At 37.0% G+C, this 23306-nt stretch overlaps 1 protein-coding gene across 1 annotated transcript in view; it reads right to left on the reverse strand.

Annotated features, from left to right (window-relative positions):
- Positions 1-5258: 5258 nt before the first annotated feature.
- Positions 5259-23306, reverse strand: part of LOC136879121 (delta(24)-sterol reductase) — a 59201-nt gene continuing 41153 nt past the window's right edge. Inside the window, exons 6-10 of the mRNA XM_067152868.2 lie at positions 15901-16072; positions 13012-13152; positions 7074-7271; positions 6330-6508; positions 5259-5491 (exon numbers count right to left, since the gene is read on the reverse strand). Of these exons, the coding sequence (XP_067008969.2) occupies positions 5338-5491; positions 6330-6508; positions 7074-7271; positions 13012-13152; positions 15901-16072 (844 nt within the window). The 3' untranslated portion in view covers positions 5259-5337. The remainder of the gene's footprint in view (positions 5492-6329; positions 6509-7073; positions 7272-13011; positions 13153-15900; positions 16073-23306) is intronic.

A 23306-nucleotide genomic window follows, 5' to 3' on the forward strand; every position in this document is an offset into this window, starting at 1 on the left:
GTTTAATTGGTGAGAGATCCAGTTATCTTGCTGGCCAGGGCAGTTGTTGTACACTACGTAGAGCACATTGTGTTGCAGAAGCTGTATGTGGACATGCGTTGTACTGCTGAAAAAGCACATCATCTTTCTGTCGAAGAAATGGCAGTAGCTCGGGGACAACAACCTGTGCAGTGTAGCGGGCACTGGTTACGTAACCCTGCAGAAATACCAACTGTGTTCGCGAGTTATAACTTATGACCCCCCACACCATGAAGACTGGGGTGGGACCTGGGTGTCATGAGCGAATGCACTCTGGAATAGGCTGCTCACCAGGTCTACACCGTTCACGTGTACGTCCATCACTTCCATACAGACAGAACTTATTCTCGTCACTTAAGACAACAGAGCGCCATTCCCCTCTCCAGTCGACTCTTTCACAACACCAGAGTAGCTGTGCTTGGCAGTGTAGTGGTGTCAGTGGTAGCCTGGCCAGAGGCACATGTGATTGTAATCCTGCTGCAAGCAGACGGTTGCCAATGGTCCTTGGTGACACAGCAGGTGCAACATGTGACCAGATTTTGATGTTGGTTCGGCCACCGCTGCTTGCACAGTGCATCGATCTTGATGTGCGTCTGTACTATGCGGATGTCTGGAGCATGGTCTGCGGATGTGGGAATGTCCCACAGACCACTGCTAATAGCAACGACACACCATCGATGCATTGTGCTCAATACCTGCAGCAATCCTTCGATACATCCGTACAGCTTCTCGTAGGCCCACAATGCAACCCCGTTCAAATGGCTGCAGTTGTTCAACAGGAGCATGTATCTGTCGGTGAGGCATGGTTGTACCCTAGAATGAATGTTGTAAACACTATTTACCTCTAACTTCAGCACAGTTACTGCCTGCAGAGTGTACACTGACAGGCTTCCTGAGTGCCATCTGATCACCAATGTCTATGACAAATTAATAGCTTACACAACAACCCCTCAGTAAGATGTTATTTTTTACAAGATACTCTCCAGTTCAATTCCATACTTTATATAACCAAAATCATCAACTTACATTACTCCATCATAGATAAAATACATTATAACATGAAGGAAAAAATTATTATTTATTATTTGGAATTATAAGAAACTGTAGGAATGAAGTGATGAACACAGGGTTTGTGAAGAATAAAGAAGGAGCCAAAAGAGATAATGAACAGATGGAAAAAATATTTCAGTGAACTGTTGAACGTGAGAAGTGGAATGGGCAGTTAAAAAAGATGAAGATGAGGAAAGCTGTGGGAATAGATGAAGTAGCCATAGAAATGATCAAGGCTGCAAGACCAGTGGTACTCCAGTGGACTTAAAGAATACTCAAGTGTGTATATAGAGAGAGATAAAAGTGCTCGAGGACTGGGGAAAGGGAGTCATAATACCAGTATTCAAGAAAGGAGACAAGAAGATTGTCCAGTAACTACTGAGAAATCACCATCATCTTCCATATTGCCAAGCTAATGGAAAGGATGTTGGAAAGAAGAATTAGAGAAAAGGTGGAAAAGCAATTACAAGTGGAACAGTTTGAATTCAGAAGTGGAAGGTCAACAGTGGAATCCATTTTCATTCTGAGACAGATCAAGGAAAAGGGCTGGGAATATAAGAATAGACTTTTATAGACTTAGGAAAATCATAAGACGGCATCCCCAGAACAAAAGTTTGAGAAAGCCTGACACACAAGGGTACTGGAAAGGAACTAATAACAATGATAAAAGCAATATATGATAACTTTTGCAGCTGTGTGAAGAAAACAGTGGGGTAGATCAGAATGGTTTAGAATTGACAATGGGGTAAAACAAGGGGAGTATGCTGTCACCTTTACTGTTCATAATGGTAATGGATAATCTTCACTGGGCTGATGATCTAGCGGTTTGGCCCCTTTAAACAACAACAAACTAATCTTCACTGTTCATAACAGTGATGGATGACATTGTAAAGGCAGCAAAGTGAGATTATAGGGGGGAAAGAATGAATGTAATTATGTTTGATGATGATGTGATCTGGGGAGATGATGATGAGGAGGTGGTACAACAACAGCTGAATGTATCAAATAGAAGGATTGAACAATGAGGATTGAGGATCAGTGTGGAGAAGAGCAAGACAATAGCGATGAGTTGATAAAGTAAAAAAGGAAAAGGAGTTATCAAAATTGGAGACAAGGAAATGGAAATAGTAGAACACTTCAAATACTTGGGAAGTGAGCTGACAAGGAATTGGAAGTAGTAGAACACTTCAAATACCTAGGAAGTGAAAGACAGAAAATGGAAGATTGGAAATTAGTAGAAGGATACATCTGGGGACTGCCTTTTACCACCAGGTATGGAGATTCATGTGGAATAAAGATGTACCAATGAAGGCTAAAGAAGTAATGTACAAGGAATATTACTTACTTATAATGACATATGCAGCAGAAACCTGGACAGTGACTCAGAGAGATGAGAGGAGAGTACAGGCAGCTGAAATGAAATTCCTGACGAGTATGGTCGAGAAGACAAGGAGGGATTGAGAAATGAAGACATATGAAAAGAGCTAAATGTAAACAAAATAACTCATAAATTGTAACAGAACAAATTTGATAGTTTCAACATATCAAGCAGATGAAAGAAGAAAGACTGACAAGGCAAGTGTTGGAAAGACAGAGGACGAGGAAGACCAAGATCACGATGGATGGGCTCTGTGAAGAACAGCATAGGACAACTAATCCTGGACTAGAACACAGTGTTGGATGAGGGATGGTTGAGAGACAGGACGAAGTGGAGAGGAACCATATTTGCCCCCATCCGGTGTCAGCTGGTAAAGGGGAAATAATTATTATGATGATTATGATTTCTGTACACTGCAGAGACACCACTACTAGACCAGAAAGACCTAGTCAATACACTAGAGCTTAAAGAATGCTGATTCATACAGAAGATATTAGGACCTAGGAAGAACCATACTGGTGAGTGGAGGATCAGGAGCAATATGGCAATATATCAATCACAGATGTCATAAGAAAATGGCACCTAAAATTCTACAGACATATAAAGTGCATGGATTCATCAATTGACAGAATCATAGAAGACCTAGAACAATCTGGCAATACACAGGACACTAAATTTGACAGCGTCATGTATAGAAACGATGCCCAGAAATGAGTATTTGCTAGAGTAAAAGTAAACACTTGAGAAAGGAAGAAGAAGAATAAGTAGTTCTCTGCCAAACAAAGACAGTAATTAAGCCAGCCAATGAAAACTTCCCAGCAAAAATGAATACTGTCTGGCATGGGCGCCCGCAAGGGGGGGCGCTTGCCCCCCCCCCCTGGAATTCTAAACAGTTGATGTTCAATTGTTTAATATCATACCAGATTATTTCATAAACTGAACTTACTGACAGTCATCTAGCATCTGTTATATTCGCAAATTTCTGTAAACAATTTAATGTTGCTGACGTTGTATTGGTATTTTTATTCAAGAAAATTGTTAATGTGCCCCCCCCCCACTTGGAAAAGATCCTGCGGGCGCCCATGCTGTCTGGTCCCAAAATAGGCTGAGTACTTAATAGAAGAAGAGATCAAGACACAAAAAGGTGCAATACAAGGATATGTCCTGTCTCCAGTCCTTTTTTACTTGTACTCTGAAGTCATTTTTCACATCACTCTCCACACCATCCACCACGCAGCTGACATGATATTAGCTGATAATTCAGAAGATCTTCAATTCCTTGTGAACAGTATCAACAGAGTAAATAAAAAGTTTGGCCTTAAAATCAACATCCAGAAAACAAAATTCATGGTTCAGTAGGCACAAAATAAACAATGTTATCACCCTGGATGGAAATGCTATTGTAAGGGTGTATTATTTCAATTATTTAGTATGCTTACTAACACAAAAATGGTATCTTAATGTAGAAATCAGAGCCAGAATCAGCATTGCAAGAGATATGTTTCTCTAGTTAAAACATCTTGTGTGCAACCTTTTTCTTTAGCGTGTTGATGTCCAGATATTCATCTCTCCATTTGGTAGGTGATCTGCGAAAAATCCTTCTTGAATCCCGTGGTCTACACTCCATCAGTCTTGATCCATTTTGAGGTGCTCCTCACTACATGGCCTGCCTAACTCCACTGCAGTCTTACCAAATACAGTAGAGACTCTTTTTTTCTTCTTTCGTTCTTCATTATTGTTGTTCTTGATTAAATTTGTTCTCTTTCTTCCAGTATAAATTCCAAGTATCAGGTTAATATTCAAAAAAGTAGACTACAGACAGATGTTCAAAGCCTTTAAACAATGCCAGGATGATCTCCGTAGTTACCGGCTCTTGGACTTGAACTTTCACATAATCAGCACTGATATTTCTCTTATTTTTCAATTTATTGGTAAAAGGAATAGAACAAAACATATTGTAAATAATATTCTAAATAAATTTTGTCATTAGCAGTTTTCTGGTAAAACCAACCATAAAAAAAATACTTCGAATTTTATGTTTAAGGGCTCCCACTGAAGGCAACTTTCTGCCAAATTTTCTTCAATAACTTATAGCTAAGATCCTACTTGTCCTTATCCTAAACTTAAATACCGTCTTTCAATTTTGCCATGATGCTGAGTAACAGACAAACCAACAGACAAAAATTAAGCTAAACCTCACATAGGCTATTATTTGTCCTCTCTGCTATAAAACCAAGCATCAGGTTAATATTTAATAAACCGGGCGAGTTGGCCATGCAGTTAGAGGCGCGCGGCTGTGAGCTTGCATCCGGGAGATAATCCCACTGTCGGCAGCCCTGAAGATGGTTTTCCGTAATTTCCCATTTTCACACCAGGCAAATGCTGGGGCTGTACCTTAATTAAGGCCATGGCCGCTTCCTTCCAACTCCTAGCCCTTTCCTATTCCATCGTCGCCATAAGACCTAACTGGGTCAGTGCGAAGTAAAGGCACTAGCAAAAATATATATATAAATTATAGCCAGAAAGTTGATCTTATGTACTGTTTACATATATACTTGACATGACCAAATAAGCTGAAAGTCAATTTCAAATTATATCAGGATAGATTTCATCACAAACAAAAAGGAACAAGTTTTTATTGAAAACAAGAATGAGATGTTGAAATTGAACAAAGAGATTGAATTCAATCACATATTTCAGATAATGCAGTATATTTTTCTTCCCTTCTGTAAAGTCAGGCTTTTGTTTGTTTGTTTGTTTTGTTTTTATTCTCGTATCATTTGTGGTAAGATGGTTTAAATTTTAAAATGTATGATTTTTCTGGACACATTTATTAACCTTCTTAGGAATAATAATATGACACTGATAGGTGTAATAGAGCTTTATATCATTTAAATTCTTGCACTTTTACTTGCTTTATCATAGACATCAGGGAATGCTTCTTTGCAGTCATATTTATTTCTTAATTTGTCATAAAGTGTATGATCAAACATATTCCTAAACTCCTCTCTGCTTCGGAATGAGTCAGCATACAACATTTGAAAACTGAAACAGAAATCATGTTCAAATAATGGTTAAAAAATCTGAAAAACCTTGTTAATATAGGTACTTTATGTTCTATAACACTACTCAAGGTTTATTTTCATTGCAAATGAAACAATAACACTAAACAGGAAGAGGTCCGACACTCCGATTGTTGTTCAAGTCCATTTTCAGCTGCCAGGAAGTGTCAAAATGACTGAGATTATGGATGGATGGATGTATGTATGTTTCAGCATAGCTCTCAATTAAACTTGGCACACAAATTACTTACTAAGTGGGGGGGAAAAAGAAATCTATGGGGATAAGACATCCCTAGGCCTGGGGTAGGGAGATTGTGTCATAAAAAGTATAATCAAAAACAATCAATACTAGTGTCAAATTCATAGTGTTTGGGATTGCTGAAATGAATAGTGATACTCTGAATGCCGTTTAAGTCCAAGTTAAGTCCCACTGGCATTGGGGGTGAGAAGGTGTGGGAAAAATAAAATGTCCAAAATGACTGAGGTTATCAATGTATGTGTGTATGTTCCAGCATAGTTCTCACCCAAACTTAATATCTAGAAAAAAATTACTGTGGGAATAAGACACCCTTAGCACCTCTAAGGGAGAAAATGACCTGTAAAATTAGTCAATAATGACCGGGGCCACTGAGGTGAATAGTGACACTCCAGTTGTCGTTCAAGTCCAAGTTCAGCCCCCCACTGGCATGTGGGTTGAGAAGGGGTGAAAAAGTAAATGTCCAAAATGACTGAGATTAGTGGTGAATCCACAATTATCAGGGTCATTAGGCTGATTGGTGATGGTCCCATCTTACATTTGTGATGTATGAAGCTTGACTTACCCTTTAACTTTAGCAACAAAGTCCTCAACAGCTCGGGTAGTCTTCTCACATTCAAAAGAGTCAGTTTTAGGTACTCCGTACACACCCACATCAACATACATTTCTTCACGTGTTGCGGCAGGATGAACCATACCAGGATCATTGGGCAAGTTGAATGGACACAACCAAAGAGGATAAATCTGCAAATAATTAGTACCAGCATTTATCACACTTACGTAATATTTCAAGGGAAATGGAACCAGTATACTAGTTTTACAACTTTTATAACATAATTGTCAATATGGATCTAAAATGAAATTTATTTTGTGAGACTTTTATTGTTTATTGAGATGATTAAAAAGATTGAGTTGGTATAACTAACAAATCAGTGATGATGAAAAAAAATTGTTTCACAGAATTCTGTTTATTGCCATACCAAATAAATAATTTATAATTCTAACACCAGATACTTGCTGAATTTTGCATTCATTTGATTGATTCTAGTCACATTCTGCAGTAATATAGCCTTCAACCTACATATGCCTACATATTCTTAAGGCCAAAAACTGTGGAGGAAATTGAATACAAGGAAGAGACACACTTTTTTGTTCCATTATATCTAGTCAAATGGAATGTAAATTAACATAATTTTTATTGCAACAAAATGTATCATTTAATAACATTTGCCATTTTCACTCAGAACATATTGAACATAGAAGAATTCATAAAGAACACCTATAATTATAGCTGTCAAGAATAAGTTACCTGAACTTCTTTATGGAACTTCAAAATGGACTCTTTAAGTGCTGAGACAGGAACTAGGAGGTCTTGAATAAAATGATGTTTCTCATACAGTTCAGTGATTGCTTTAGTTTCTGTCAGCTTCAAGAGAGAGACTTTCGGAGGCATCATCCATCCAAATAGATAACGGAACAAAACGTTGTTTCCAAATGGTATAATGTCCTGTAATAAAGTATGGTTAATCAACGGTTAGTGAATCAATTATTTTGTTTTTCAGTGACTAGATCACGTAGAGTGTTGTTAAGTATGGAAGTTATAACCTAATGCATCTCTAGTTGGTACTTTCACTTTACAAGCAAACCTTCTGATGGAGGCAGATAACAAACAGTGAAATTTTTCTTCCAATGTGTTTGTAATGTTAAAATAACTGGTTATACAAATTTTTGCAACATGAGTGTGATTACTTTAAGGGCATAGCTGGGGGGGAGGTTACTGGGGGTTAGATTCCACCCACCCCTGATGGAATTTTTACAAAAAGAAAATTACAGAAACTGACAATAAACTAAATAAACATTCAGAGACATAATTGTAGTAAAACAATTCCAAATGTTCCCGTTAGATTGCACCATTCTGCAGAGATGACTTTATCCCTGCTTTCTCTCCTCTTGCAACAGTAATTTCTTTGCCATGCCACTAGGGTAAGCTGTACCGCACCACCCACAGTGTTACCAACATTGGTATTTCATCAGATATCATAACCATTTTTTGAGGATATACTTTCGGAGGAAACGTTTTCTCATCAGCATAACTTTATGTTATACTTTTGACAGTCATAAAACGAGCTTTGTGCCAAGATTGTAACATGTGGGTAAATGGCTGGACTATTGCAACATGGAATTATTGGTGTTACTGTAGACGTTATGTTTACATTTATCACGTGTAGGTCTTGGTGTGTTTTGAGGTGATTGAGTGTTTTGATTCTAGATTTTTTTCTGTGCATTATTATAACTGATGGATTCTGGATTGTGAGTATGAGTTCGTCACAAACCTGCCGGTGTTTGTGTAGTTTAGTTTGACTATTTGTTGGTGTCTTTAACACTCAAATCTACCACCTGTGGGTGTATTAGTATTTTGTTGTAACTGAATGTTTGGTTTGAAATATTAAATTTTCAAGATGTAATCTCATGTGTAGTGGAGTGTAAGTGAAAATGCATACTATAAGTAATTTACAAGTTAGAGAGTTTTTCCAGTGTTTTGATTAGGAGAAACTTACCGTAAAGACACTTGGAAGACCATCACCGGACTTAATTAAATATTGTGCAGAATATTAATACTGGAAATCGACAGTTTAAGAGGGTGTTTAAAGGGATATTTATACAAACAGTGATTGGTTATATGGGTACTAAGTTAAAAATGCGTTATTCTGCTTCCCATGCTTGTTGCTTGGTGGGGAATCCGCGTGGACCAAAGTAGGAGTTACAGACATAAACCATGTAAGTACCAAAGTAAAGAAACATGAATCTTCAGCTGTTCACTTTCAAAACTGTTTAAGACTTGACACTTTTTGGAACTGTCAATATAGCTGAACAACTCGATAGTGCGCATTAGAAGGAAAATTGTGGTGTATAATGAAGAAGTTAGGCATAACAGATATGTGTTAAATATTTTAATAAACTTTATTCGTTTCTGCGGTTATTTTGAACTCGCCTTCAGGCAGCACGATGAAACTCAAATCAAACCCAGGTGTTTTCAGAGAACTAATTAATTTTAGCGCTGAATTGGATGCTGTGCTAAAAGGTCATTTAGAAAAGGCAACTGTTTTCAAAGGAACATCCAAAACAATTCAAAATGAACTTTTGCAAATTATGTTTAAGATATGCCAGAAAGAAATATCAAAACAAATAAGGGAATCAGAATTTTTAGCTATTATAGCAGATGAAATCAGTGACATTTCGAATATATTCCAGATGGCTGTTGTGTACCGTTACGTAGTAAGAGGCAAACCAATAGGAAGGTCCTGGAGTTTCCCGTCTCCTGTAAACATGGCGCACAGACATTAGCTGCGTGTTTATGGAAGAATTAAAGAAGCACAAAGTAAATGAAACTCCCCAAAAGTTAATTGCACAGACATGACAGGGCATCCATTCTGGCTGGTTCCCCTGGTGGGGTACAAGCTATTGTAAAAAAATCCTATCCCAACGCAGAATATGTTAATTGCTATGCCCATCAAGTTAATCTTGTAATGAGCAAGGCGGCATCAATCAACCGCAATGTGAAAATATTTTTTTTCAAGTTTGCAAGGAATTTGTGCACTCTTCTCCAATATCCCACAGTGGACCGCGATATTTGGTAAGGTAGTGAGGAAACGCTTGCCACGGGCTTGCCCTTCTAGGTGGAATTTTCAATCACGATGCGTAAACGCAGTGTATGACTGCAAGGAAGACCTTATTTAGTGTATGAACCAAATATTGGAAGGTGACTCTGTAATGAGTGAAACGACAATTTGTCATCTTGGTCATAAAAAAGGTTCGTTCCAGTTGTATTTTCAATTATTGGCTGGAATTCTTCCGTAAAGTTATGCCACTAGTTGAAGTTCTCTTCAATCAGCTAAAACACGGAGACACTGATGCGGGTTCTGCACGTAAGGCCGTTTCAACATTTGAAGTGTCCGACTTGGCTGAATGGTCAGCGTACTGGCCTTCAGTTCAGAGGATCCCGGGTTTGATTCCCGGCCGGGTTGGGGATTTTAACCTTCATTGGTTAATTCCAGAGGCTCGGGGGCTGAGTGTTTCCGCAACATCCCTGCAACTCATACATGACACTATCCTCCACCACAATAACATGCAGTTACCTACAAATGGCAGATTCCACCCACCCGAATCGGAGGGTCTGCCTTACAAGGGCTGCACTTGTCTAGAAATAGCCACACGAAATTAATTAAGCATTTGAAGTAAATATCTCCAAGATCCGAGATTAAATTGACCTCACGAGCTGTAATGAACCTACCGTTTGCTCATTGAAGAAAAGGAAATTGGAAAAGAGAAGCAAAGGAAGTGTGCGATGATAATTTCCCAGGCTAAAAATCGTTTTAGCTTCTCAGGTCATCTTGTAGCTACATCATTGTTTCTTCCAGGGAAGTTCTCCTTGTATTGTACTACTTTCCCTGAAGGCACCTTACAGACACTGTGTTCTGTGTATACGTTTTTGGACAAACTGAAACTACTCTATGAACTATCTTCCATCTGTTTAGCACAAGAATTCAGATCATTGTCGGGTGCTGTTAATCTAGCAGAGTTTATAATAACCAACAACCTAGAGAGGACTTTCACAGAGTGCTTGAAACTGTTGAAGTTAATTCTTACAATCCCTATGATGTTCGTCAAAGCAGAAAGATGTTTTTCTACTTGAAGATAATAAAAACTTTCTAAGGAACTCTATGACCCAGGAAAGATTGTCAGCATTGGCAATGCTTTCTATAGAAAGAGATTTGGTAATGGAAATCGCAGACTTCAATCAACGGGTGACTGACAAGTTTGCTTCAATGTAAAACAGGAGGGCAAATTTTCAATTCAAGTGAGGTAATAATAACTGTAGTTATACTGTATAATTAGCCTCTTATTTCCTGTATTTTAATTGCTGGATATATTTCAATTTTAATAGGAATGCAGTTCATAATTTAAGGATACTAGGGTTTCTTGTTATTTCTGTAAGCTTCCCATTTAAAAATGCAACACTGAAAATGTTGGTGCAACATCCAGCTTCAGATACCACCAGCCGCCAGTGGCATGTAGGACCTCCTTTTGTTACTATTACAGCATTTTATCTTTGCGGTACCACGTGAGTTGGCCGTGCGGTTAGGAGCGCGCAGGTGTGAGCTTGCATCCGGGAGATAGTGGGTTCGAACCCCACTGTTGGCAGCCCTGAAGATGGTTTTCCGTCGTTTCCCATTTTCACACCAGGCAAATGCTGGGGCTGTACCTTAATTAAGGCCATGGCCGCTTCCTTCCCATTCCTAGGCCTTCCCTATCCCATCGTCGCCATAAGACCTATCTGTGTCGGAGCGACGTAAAACAAATAGCAAAAGAAAAAAAAAATCTTTGCGGAAGACTTTCCTCTAAGATCTGACACACTGAAGATGGAATTTGTTTCCATTCTTCCTAAAGCATGGTGAATAGTTAAAGCGTAACTATGAACAAGGGTCTATGTTAACATTTTTTAAACTTTTGTTTACACAAACTAAGTTATTTGCAGAATAAAGGTGTATGATACCTCTTCCATCTAAATTCTGAAGTGAAATGTGCCTTGACAATCATAGAACAAGGTCTATATTGAACATGAAGTAATATATCTGCTCCCCTCACGCCAAACTACAACAATCACAGTGACCCTCCATTCAGCAATTTGCAGCCAGTGCTATTCTGTCTTTGGAAAGTGAATGTTTTCTTATTACCAAAATGATCATGTACACCTGTCATGAAGTGTCATAAAGAACAAGGACAAAAGAAAATGGTTTTGAACTAAGTAATATATATGTACTAAATTTTGTTGTTGTTGTTTTTTTCCTCTCTCAATATTTACTTCTATACTTTAGATATTATTATTTCGAGAAACAAGGCAAACATGAAAACATGAACAGCCGATGTACTGCATGTTTAGCCACTGAAAATAATCATAACAAAAACACCAGGGCAAACTAAACATCTTTACAGATGGACTAATTTTTCATCATTCTTATTTCTTCCATGTCTTAAGGCCCTGATGAGCTTGTTTCTGTTTTCCAGCTTCCTTCTATCCTGGGGTCCAGCTCCATGATTAAATGGTTAACATGCTGACCTTTGGTTCCAGGTGTCATGGGTTCGGTTCCCGGTAGGGTCAGGAATTTTAACCATTGTTGGTTAATTCCGCTGGCATGGGGGCTGGGTGTATGTGTCGTCTTCATTGTCATTTCATCCTCATCACGATGCTCAGGTCGCCTATGGGCGCCAAATCAAAAGACCTGCGCCTGGCGAGCCAAACATATCCTCGGACATTCCCGGCACTAAAAGCCATATGCCATTTCTATCTTGGGACATGTATGAGAAATATTCAGTCTTAATAAGAGAAAAGTGGGGAGAGCCTCCGTGACTCAGGCAGCAGCGCACCACCCTCTCACCGCTGGATTCCGTTGTTCAAATCCCGGTCACTCCATGTGAGATTTGTGCTGGACAAAGCGAAGGCAGGGCAGGTTTTTCTCTGGGTACTCTGATTTTCCCTGTCATATTTCATTCCAGCAACACTCTCCAATATCATTTCATTTCATCTGTCATTCATTAATCATTGCCTCAGAGGAGTGCGACAGGCTTCCGTAGCCGGCACAATTCCAATACTCGCCGCTAGATGGGGGCTTCGCCTGGCCAGTCGAATGACTGGAAACAGGCTGTGGATTTTCAAGAGAAAGGTGGATAAATACAAGAAAAGAGAGAATCAAAAAAAAAAAAGGAAACAGAATATTAATATAGGATGTAGAATGCAAAGAATAGAGGATGACAGGAAGATAGGAAGAAAGGAATCCAAGTGGTTTAATATAATGAACATGGAACAAAGAAGTAAACAAATATAAATCAAAGTTAGGAAGCAATCAAGTGAATAGAAAAATACATATGAAAGAACACAATGATAGACAGAGGGAGCTGAGAACAGACAGACAATGACAAATATAAAAGGAGCAACACAGTTTCCATATATTCACACATTACAGAACTATCTAATAGATTGTTTCTCTGCTCATAAACTTCAATTTTTTCCAGAACGATTCCAGATCAGTCATTGGATTTATCTTTTGTTAATGTTCCTATGCTTCATAGATCCCCTTTTTTGATGTATAGTATGGACTTAACCCAATGTTTAACCAAATTTTACTGCTGTAAAAAATAAATTTTCACTGAAATATATATTTCTCCAGAATCAAAATTCATGATTTTACCTGAATCTCCCAAAATAAGGAACGTGAGTGCCGATGGTAATAATCTCGAAGAGGAATATATTCAACTCCAGAACCAGTTTGAAGATATTCTTGTACATGAAGGAAGAACCATGGCTTGTACCATTTACCAATTTGGTTCAGCTAAAAGGAAATGAAATAAGCAGAAACTTTTAGCAACGATGTGTATATTCTATAAAACACCAACACAATCCAAATAATGTATAACAATTAGATTTTTTTGTACAACTGTACACTCTACATCTCTCTGGTTTAACATATGAGAACATTACATGATTAGATCAGTACAGTCTAACAAGGAACAGTTGTAAAGTGCCTGGTAGGTATTTGTCTCATCTTTTGTAAACAGGCAAAAATAATCCACTAACTGTTAGTAATGGAAGTTTTAGCTACCCATACTGACTCATTCCTTTTCACGCCATCAACAGAATCTATTGGTAATTTCTGATGAACACATACAGGTAACAACCGTTCCACCTGGTGCACTTCCCTTGTTCAACGTTTGGATGTACAGTTTTTTCATCAATGAAACAAGTTCACCAAACATGTTTGTGAGCAAGTGTTACTCCACAACACTGATATCGACCTCCAGGGACGTAATGCTATCAACCTTAATTTTCTTATCCACAATCAGTCCAGTGACCCCATATTCATTGAATTATTAAGTATGCCTGGAAGAAAGCTACATTTCAGTTGAATGTGATTCCTTTGATGTTTCTGACAATGTTATCTGGATCACTGAAGATTCGAGTTGCTCAACACTCAACTGCACAGATGCATCATTCTTTCAATGTTCTTATTGCTGTTTACATTTGTGCTTAACTTCCAGAGACCCTAGGCCAAATTTAGACATTTTAAGAAAAACATTTTTGTGTTTAATGGGCTCTTAAATAACAAAATATGACAAATCTGCAAAAATAATGTTTTAGGTGGAGGCACATTTTTGGCCATGGGGTCTTTTGGGCAGGGGGTCTGTTGGGGAAGATTTTAACATTAACTTTATTTCTTTTCTGTTCAGTTTGATCTTAGGAGGCAAAATACGACATACTGTGCGGTCACCTATACCTTGGAGTAGCAGAAGACACAGCAATTACAAACATATAATGCAGACTGTATCACGTATAATACAAAAATGGTCACCACTAGTTACACTAATTGTCTGAGCCAGAAAAAGATAAAATACATTATGTATCTTAAGAGCCGCTAGAGGTTAACAGTCTTTTACACCACAACTCACAAACATGTTTAAGTACAAGTAAGGACAGCTAAAAATAGTAGATCGAGCTTGATAGCTGCAGTCGCTTAAGTGCGGCCAGTATCCAGTATTCGGGAGATCGTGAGTTCGAACCCCACTGTCGGCAGCCCTGAAGATGGTTTTCTTTGGTTTCCCATTCTTACACCGGGCAAATGCTGGGGCTGTACCTTAATTAAGACCAAGGCCGCTTCCTTCCCAATCCTAGTTCTTTCCTGTCCCATCGTCGCCATAAGACCTATCTGTGTCGGTGTGATGTGAAGCCAATAGCAAAATAAAATAAAATAGATAATCATTATTTATAGCTGAGTTGCCTGTTGTATCCATTATTACACCAGTATATACCTATGCTTATAAATATGTATAAGTACCACTATGAGCAGCTAAAAGTGGAACAATAAGCATTGATTATTGTTGAACTTCAATTCGATTTTATACCATTATCGGTTATGCACATCGCAAATGCTCCTTGTACATTATTAAGTAAATGGGAAGTTGTGTACAGTGTCAAATATATTAATTACTATCTTTAACACATGTGGAAATTAGTTTTGTGGCCATTTCACACTGTTTATATAACTTTCTTGACAGAATGAGCTGGACAAACATTATCTCCACAACTATCACACATCTGGTTTCCTTTTTTTTTTTTTTTCTTTTTCTGTTGCCACTTATTCAGCATGAGTTTCATCCCTGTCACTGTCCCCTTCAATTACATCATAAACATCATCATCTTCTTCAATATGGTCACTCTTGGCATCGCTGCCAGGGCTACTATAAATTACATCTTCCATATTATTTTTGGTATCTTCTGAATCTTGTAACATTTACTCCTTGCTGTAACCATCAGCATAATGACAAATCATTCTGAACTGCTGATTAGCCTATGATATATAGAAGTCGACAACATTCTCTGGGAAAAGCGAGTCTTCTCCGTATCAACATAATGGAACCTTACATGCAGCAAATTTTAATCTAATAATCAAGAAGTATTCATAACAAGAAATATGTAAGGGGATGCTTCTGACCACAGATGATAAATTTTCTTAGATTTAAGAAGACCGGCATGCAGTTAGGGGCGCGCGGCTGTGAGCTTGCATCCGGGAGATAGTGGGTTCGAATCCCACTGTCGGCAGCCCTGAAGATGGTTTTCCGTGGTTTCCCATTTTCACACCAGGCAAATGCTGGGGCTGTACCTTAATTAAGGCCACGGCTGCTTCCTTCCAACTCCTAGGCCTTTCCTATCCCATCGTCGCCATAAGACCTATCTGTGTCAGTGCGACGTAAAGCAACTAGCAAAAAGATTTAAGAAGGGAAAATAGGTGAAATACACCATTTTACTATGACAGAAGGTTTCAAAAAGCATTCTTAAGAGGTCGTAATTGTAGATAAAAATTTAAGGGTTGTTATGTTAAATTTTGAGTGACCTGGGTCAAGAAAGACCCCAAAAAGAGTGCAAGGGTGAAATAGAATTGTGCATACTAACATCAAAATTAAATCATGCATAAGAGAATCTACAAAGTAAAGAAAGTTCATGGTACCAACAGCTGAAATGTCAAAGCTCTTAAATGAATGTACAGAAACTAAGCCCAGGATGTTGTTACAAATCAGAATTTTACCTTGTCGGATTCATAGGATGAGACCAAGTCACCAGTCATGATCACACCTTGATCTTGATTGAACATAAGTCCTTCTACAAATAAGTGTGGATTCTTCTTTGTGCTCTCTTCAGTAAACATTTCAACTGCTTCATCCAAGGAATAAGCTGGTTTGTATTCTAATTTAACATACCTGGAACCCAGAAGATGAAAAACATAACAAATATAAATTAATGAATAGTCTCACAAAGAATTAGTTCATATACGTTTCTTTTAGATAGGTAAGAAGAAATGATGATAATGGTGATGAAAATCTACAGCCTATTTCCAGTCACTCAACCAGGTCTGGAATTAAGAGATTCACCTTGTAGCGGCTAATTTATTTTCAGGTGCTCTATGGAATAATTTTCAGACTCAAGTCGATAATAGGTTATTCTTACAAGTAATGAAAATCATTTTATTTTCTGTATTGAAAGAATCTCAATAATAATATAAGAAAATTTATTGGACTCCAACCTATTCAATACATTACAGGATGTTAACATTTTTGGTTAAACATCGTTAAAATGGAGACATGTTTCGCCCTCCATCTGGGGCATCATCAGTCATATCAAAGCACCTCAAAATTAAACCAGAAGTCTGGTTGGAAATTATGAACATAATATGTAAGAAAGAATACATTATAAAAACACATATAAGGTCCTATCCTAAATGAAATAACAATAGACTAGTTACACAGTAAAATACGCTAGTGGTTTCTTAATATTAAAATGAGGCCATCATATGCACAGTATAAAAATGAAAGTAATCAAAGTCTATATGTTATTGAGTTCGATGGTAGTTCTACGTAGTATATAGAAATGTTGGCAAAATAAAACACAATTTATAATTACTGTACACTTATTTATAATTGTTAAAATTGATGAGGTAAAACATTCCAATTTGTCTATTTGTAATTTGGCTCCAACCAAAATAATTCGCCCTAGGATTCATGAGGTAGTCAACTCCGTTGGTCACTCTCTATATGAATGGAGTGCACAGTGCAAGTGAACAGCTTTTGTTGATTATAAAATGAGGCTGTGCTAAGACAGAGTTAAAACAACACCGGCTTCAAATGAAGATAGTTAAAAACATCATTAGGTTCTTCCTAGTTGACTAAAGGTTTGCGTATATTTTGTTGTTGAAGTGTGGGAAAGTCAGTTGTTGGTTGAATGGGCAACGGTCGAAAATGTTGTGCAGTGCAATCGGTGTTTGAGCTGTCCTACATGTGAGGGAAATCTGAAAATGGAGGATTTGTCTTAATTAGTTAAGTGAAATGACGGAAAAAGAGAGAGAAAAAAAAGGGGGAAATCATTGAGAAATGAAAGATGTGAAAGTTAAAACTTACCTTGAAAGCTGTTGAGCTGTTACCTAATTGCTAGGAGGTTTGTGGAGCACTGGCTGTCGCTAATGTCCTGCTCCTCGTGTTCTACGTGTGATGTCTTAGAGGAGGGGAGTGGATTTGAGAAGGCGGGGCTGTGGGTATGTGATTGGCGCTTGGAGAGGAGTTGTGTGTATTGGAGGGAGAATAGGGGCGTGATGAGTTGAGCGGCTTAGTGGGGGTGCTTGGAGAGCTTGTTTAGAGGACGTTAACAAGTCTTTTGTCTTTCAGATTTAAACTATTGAGTGAAAATATTAATTGTTCGTAAAGAGGGCTTCGGTTGTCTAATGGATCATTTAAATTTTTATTCTTATTATATTTTTGGTCCAAAAAAATGTATAAATTTTTGAACACGGTCATGAGCCTGTCTTTATCTAGTCTTTTTAAAATTTGGAGATCCTGTTCGATTGTGGTAAAACTATGTCCGGTGTCTTTCATATGGATGCTCATGGCTGACTGTTTATTGTGCTTTTGGGCATTGAAATGTTCTGCATATCTAATTGCAAAGCTTCTACCAGTTTGACTGATATATGAACTGTTACATTCAGCACATTTCAGTCTATAAATGCCAGAGCCCGAAAATTTATTGTTGTCCGAGTTTATCTTATTGTGGTTGAAAAATAGCTTTTGATTAGAATTATGGGTCTTATAGGCTACCCTAATATCATGTTTTTTTTAAAGGGGTAGCAATTTGATGTATAATGGGGTTAATGTAGGTGAAAGATGCATATTTAGGCTTATTAATTTTTATTGGGAAGAGGTTCGTGGAAATTTCAATTTCACTTTATTGATTATTTTCTGTATGATTGAGGGATTGAATCCATTGAAAACAGCTATTTCTTTTATGGTACTTTTTTCTTTTTTTAAATTGACGGTTGACATGGGAATTTTTAACGCTCTGTACACTAAACTGTAAAACATGGCTTGTTTGTGCGATTGTGGGTGAAGAGAATTTTGTTTTATGGTTGTGGGAGTGAATGAAGGTTTTCTGTGAATCTGGAAATCGAAATTGTTTAAGGTCCTGGTGATTGTAATGTCTAAAAAATTGATGAAATTATTGTCCTCATCTTTCAAGTTTACTAAAGAAGATGAGGACAATAATTTCATCAATTTTTTAGACATTACAATCACCAGGACCTTAAACAATTTCGATTTCCAGATTCACAGAAAACCTTCATTCACTCCCACAACCATAAAACAAAATTCTCTTCACCCACAATCGCACAAACAAGCCACGTTTTACAGTTTAGTGTACAGAGCGTTAAAAATTCCCATGTCAACCGTCAATTTAAAAAAAGAAATAAGTACCATAAAAGAAATAGCTGTTTTCAATGGATTCAATCCCTCAATCATACAGAAAATAATCATTAAAGTGAAATTGAAATTTCCACGAACCTCTCCCCAATAAAAATTAATAAGCCTAAATATGCATCTTTCACCTACATTAACCCCATTATACATCAAATTGCTACCCCTTTAAAAAAAAACATGATATTAGGGTAGCCTATAAGACCCATAATTCTAATCAAAAGCTATTTTTCAACCACAATAAGATAAACTCGGACAACAATAAATTTTCGGGCTCTGGCATTTATAGACTGAAATGTGCTGAATGTAACAGTTCATATATCAGTCAAACTGGTAGAAGCTTTGCAATTAGATATGCAGAACATTTCAATGCCCAAAAGCACAATAAACAGTCAGCCATGAGCATCCATATGAAAGACACCGGACATAGTTTTACCACAATCGAACAGGATCTCCAAATTTAAAAAAAGACTAGATAAAGGCAGGCTCATGACCGTGTTTGAAAATTTATACATTTTTTGGACCAAAAATATAATAAGAATAAAAATTTAAATGATCCATTAGACAACCGAAGCCCTCTTTACGAACAATTAATATTTTCGCTCAATAGTTTAAATCTGAAAGACAAAAGACTTGTTAACGTCCTCTAAACAAGCTCTCCAAGCACCCCCACTAAGCCGCTCAACTCATCACGCCCCTATTCTCCCTCCAATACACACAACTCCTCTCCAAGCGCCAATCACATACCCACAGCCCCGCCTTCTCAAATCCACTCCCCTTTTCTAAGATGTCACACGTACAACACGAGGAGCAGGACATTAGCGACAGCCAGTGCTCCACAAACCTCCTAGCAATTAGGTAACAGCTCAACAGCTTTCAAGGTAAGTTTTAACTTTCACATCTTTCATTTCTCAATGATTTCCCCCTTTTTTTTTCTCTCTCTTTTTCCGTCATTTCACTTAACTAATTAAGACAAATCCTCCATTTTCAGATTTCCCTCACATGTAGGACAGCTCAAACACCGATTGCACTGCACAACATTTTCGACCGTTGCCCATTCAACCAACAACTGACTTTCCCACACTTCAACAACAAAATATACGCAAACCTTTAGTCAACTAGGAAGAACCTAATGATGTTTTTAACTATCTTCATTTTAAGCCGGTGTTGTTTTAACTCTGTCTTAGCACAGCCTCATTTTATAATCAACAAAAGCTGTTCACTTGCACTGTGCACTCCATTCATACAGAGAGTGACCAACGGAGTTGACTACCTCATGAATCTTAGGGCGAATTATTTTGGTTGGAGCCAAATTACAAATAGACAAATTGGAATGTTTTACCTCATCAATTTTAACAATTATAAATAAGTGTACAGTAATTATAAATTGTGTTTTATTTTGCCAACATTTCTATATACTACGTAGAACTACCATCGAACTCAATAACATATAGACTTTGATTACTTTCATTTTTATACTGTGCATATGATGGCCTCATTTTAATATTAAGAAACCACTAGCGTATTTTACTGTGTAACTAGTCTATTGTTATTTCGTTTAGGATAGGACCTTATATGTGTTTTTTAATGTATTCTTTCTTACATATTATGTTCATAATTTCCAACCAGACGTCTGGTTTAATTTTGAGGTGCTTTGATATGACTGATGATGCCCCAGATGGAGGGCGAAACATGTCTCCATTTTAACGATGTTTAACTAAAAATGTTAACATCCTGTAATGTATTGAATAGGTTGGAGTCCAATAAATTCTCTTATATTATTATTAATAGGTTATTCACCGTGTTATCTAAGAAACAGCTAATCTTAGAGAAAAAATTGGACACACTAATGAACCTGAAACCTTACAACAGCCATGTCAAAGAAACTAGCAAAACCACGAACGTGACTGAGCAATTTCACCCACCAGTTATAAATTTATGTAGGGTATCAGTGAATGAGGATGAAAATTTGATTTTAGCCAAAGGTCCTGAACATAACTGGCCTAATTTCAATGTGTTCAATACAGCCACTACCATAATAGAATCCGAACTAGCCATCAGCCAAGTGCCAATAGATAAACAAGATGAGTTAAGAATCAATATAAAAAGGAAACTGAACAATATTTTTACTCCAAAAAAATAAGTTCAACCCCTTTAACTATAACAATAACAAGGATTCGATTGCTGAACAAAAATGTGTACATGCACTTAAAAAGAAGATCATTGACAATGATCTCATTGTCACCAAAGCAGACAAGGGCAACACAACCGTTGTAATGGACAAAAATGAGTACCTGAATAAAACAAAGAAATTCCTTACATTCACATTTTCCATAGTTAAAAAGGATCCTACTCTGAGAATTCAACCACTACTCAAGCAGATCCTACAGAATACTCCATACCTATTAACAGACCAAGAAAAAAACAAAATTAATAAAGTATGAACCCAGGTCTTCCCACCGCAAAAGCCCTTCCTAAGATACACAAGACCAGCGTCCCAATTTGCCCGACCATCAGCTATAGACCAAGCCCTCTTTATAAAGTGTCAGAGTTCATTCAAAAGTTTTTAAGTAGAAAATTACCAATTTATGTCTAAAAAATCCATGAAAAACACTACAGAATTAATAGATAAACTAAAAAAGTTCAATATTCAACCTAATCACTCTCTTCATTCTTTTGATATTGTGAACATGTATCCTAGCATAAACATTTCTAAATTATACCCTATTATTAAAAATCATTGAAATAAATACAGTTTTTTAAGTAAATTGGAAATCTAGGATATCATGTCTATTTTAAAATTAGTTGTAAACAATAAGTTCTTCACTTTTGATAACGGCATCTACCAACAGGAAGGTTTGGCTATGGGTTCACTGGCCTCCAGTATCTTAGCTGAGATTTACCTGGATTTTTTAGAACATACTAATACTAACTTCAACAATATTCTCTTTTGGGCAAGATATGTAGACGATACCATAGTAATTATGGATGAGAAAACAGTAGACACTGCTACCACTCTTCTCAGTCTTAATAACATTGGTTCACACATCAAATACACACTCGAATCCGAAAATGACCAAAAAATAAAAATGTTTTAGACTTGACCATCTTCAGACACTCAAGCTTTTTAAACTATAAGATTTTTAGAAAACCTACTCAAACAGCTTCTACTATCTGCCAAGACTCATCACATCCTCCAGATTCATAAATGAGCAATGGTTCACCGACCCTTTAATGTTCTTATGTCTAAAAAAGACTTAAAAAATGAATTGAATATTGGCATGATAGCAAAATCTAATGGTTACAATAGTTTTTTTCATTGAAGAATAATCAACAGATACAAGCATCGTCCTTTGACCATGTTAAAGAAATAAAAATCCAACGTCCCCACAATTTCTACCTTCACGTATAATAAAGAGATCTATAAAGTCACTAACATCTTTAAAAAACATAATGTAAAAATAGCCTTTAAAACTAACAATAAAAGTACAGAAATCTTACATAATTCTACATCAGTTAACAAGATTGACAGTTTCTCAAAATCAGGAGTATACAGGATCAAATGTAATAGCTATATTTTTTCTTATATTGGACAGACTGGGAGGAGTTTCAACATAAGATATTCAGAACACATTAATGCCCTAAAATAGAACAAATTCTCAGCAGTTGGACAACGTATGCATGATTATGATCATAGTTTTACTGACATACTGTAGAACAAGATATGGAAATCTTCAAGATGGTAAATAAAGGACCCCTCTTTAACATAACAGAAAACTGCTTCATACATTTAGATCAGTATTTCAATTCAAACTACAACCTTAATGGCATTTCAGAGAAGCCCAATATTTTATTTGACCTTCTTATTAATATTTTTAGAAATGTTATGTCAGCAAATTAGAATTCGATTTTTCATTCTATTCATGGTACCTTCCCACAGCAACTACCCCTATTCCCGCAGTCTTCAGCCCCACCTTAAAAGGACCCCTCCTTTCTTTCCCCTTCCTCTTTCGCTTTCTCTCTCGTTCTTTCTACCCTGCACCTCCCCTTCAATCCTCCCGCCAATCCTCATACATATCTCCCCTCTGTATTAGTCGTGTACAACTAGCTACGTTCTACACATTCCAGCGCTACGTGAGTTGCATATTACTTATGCCATACAATCAGCCCTTTTCTTCAGCAGTCATCATACTAATATTGGCTTTTATTATTATTTATTAGGTCAAACTTCTCGTTCTGCATTGAATTGCAAACCTTACCACCTGCATCTTAGAATTAATCTGACCTTCATGCGCAACATTTGCCCTCAACGTTAAGAACATCAACTGGAAGTTTTTTAATGGCATCAATGTACCTTGTTTTAACACTAATCATATTATGTGCACAACTTAAATTTAAATGTCATTGCTACCACACAACATCATCTGATTATTAGAACTTTGTATTGGAATGCAACACATTTTTAAGAACCTTCTTCAGCATCAAGATCAATTAGAGACATTCCTTACCAGCATCCAGATTGCCTTATTTTAATGTATTATGTGCACTTTTTAATTTTTTAATATCATTGTGACCACCCTTTATCTTCAGTTTTAACTTTGTAACACACTGCAACTCTCACATGTTCATTTTAATATCATTGTATTGTACATTGTTTTTGGACTATTTGATACATTGTATAATTTGTGTTATGGCTGAG

The sequence above is a fragment of the Anabrus simplex genome, chromosome 8, assembly GCF_040414725.1.
Source record: "Anabrus simplex isolate iqAnaSimp1 chromosome 8, ASM4041472v1, whole genome shotgun sequence".
NCBI classification, from domain to species: domain Eukaryota; kingdom Metazoa; phylum Arthropoda; class Insecta; order Orthoptera; family Tettigoniidae; genus Anabrus; species Anabrus simplex.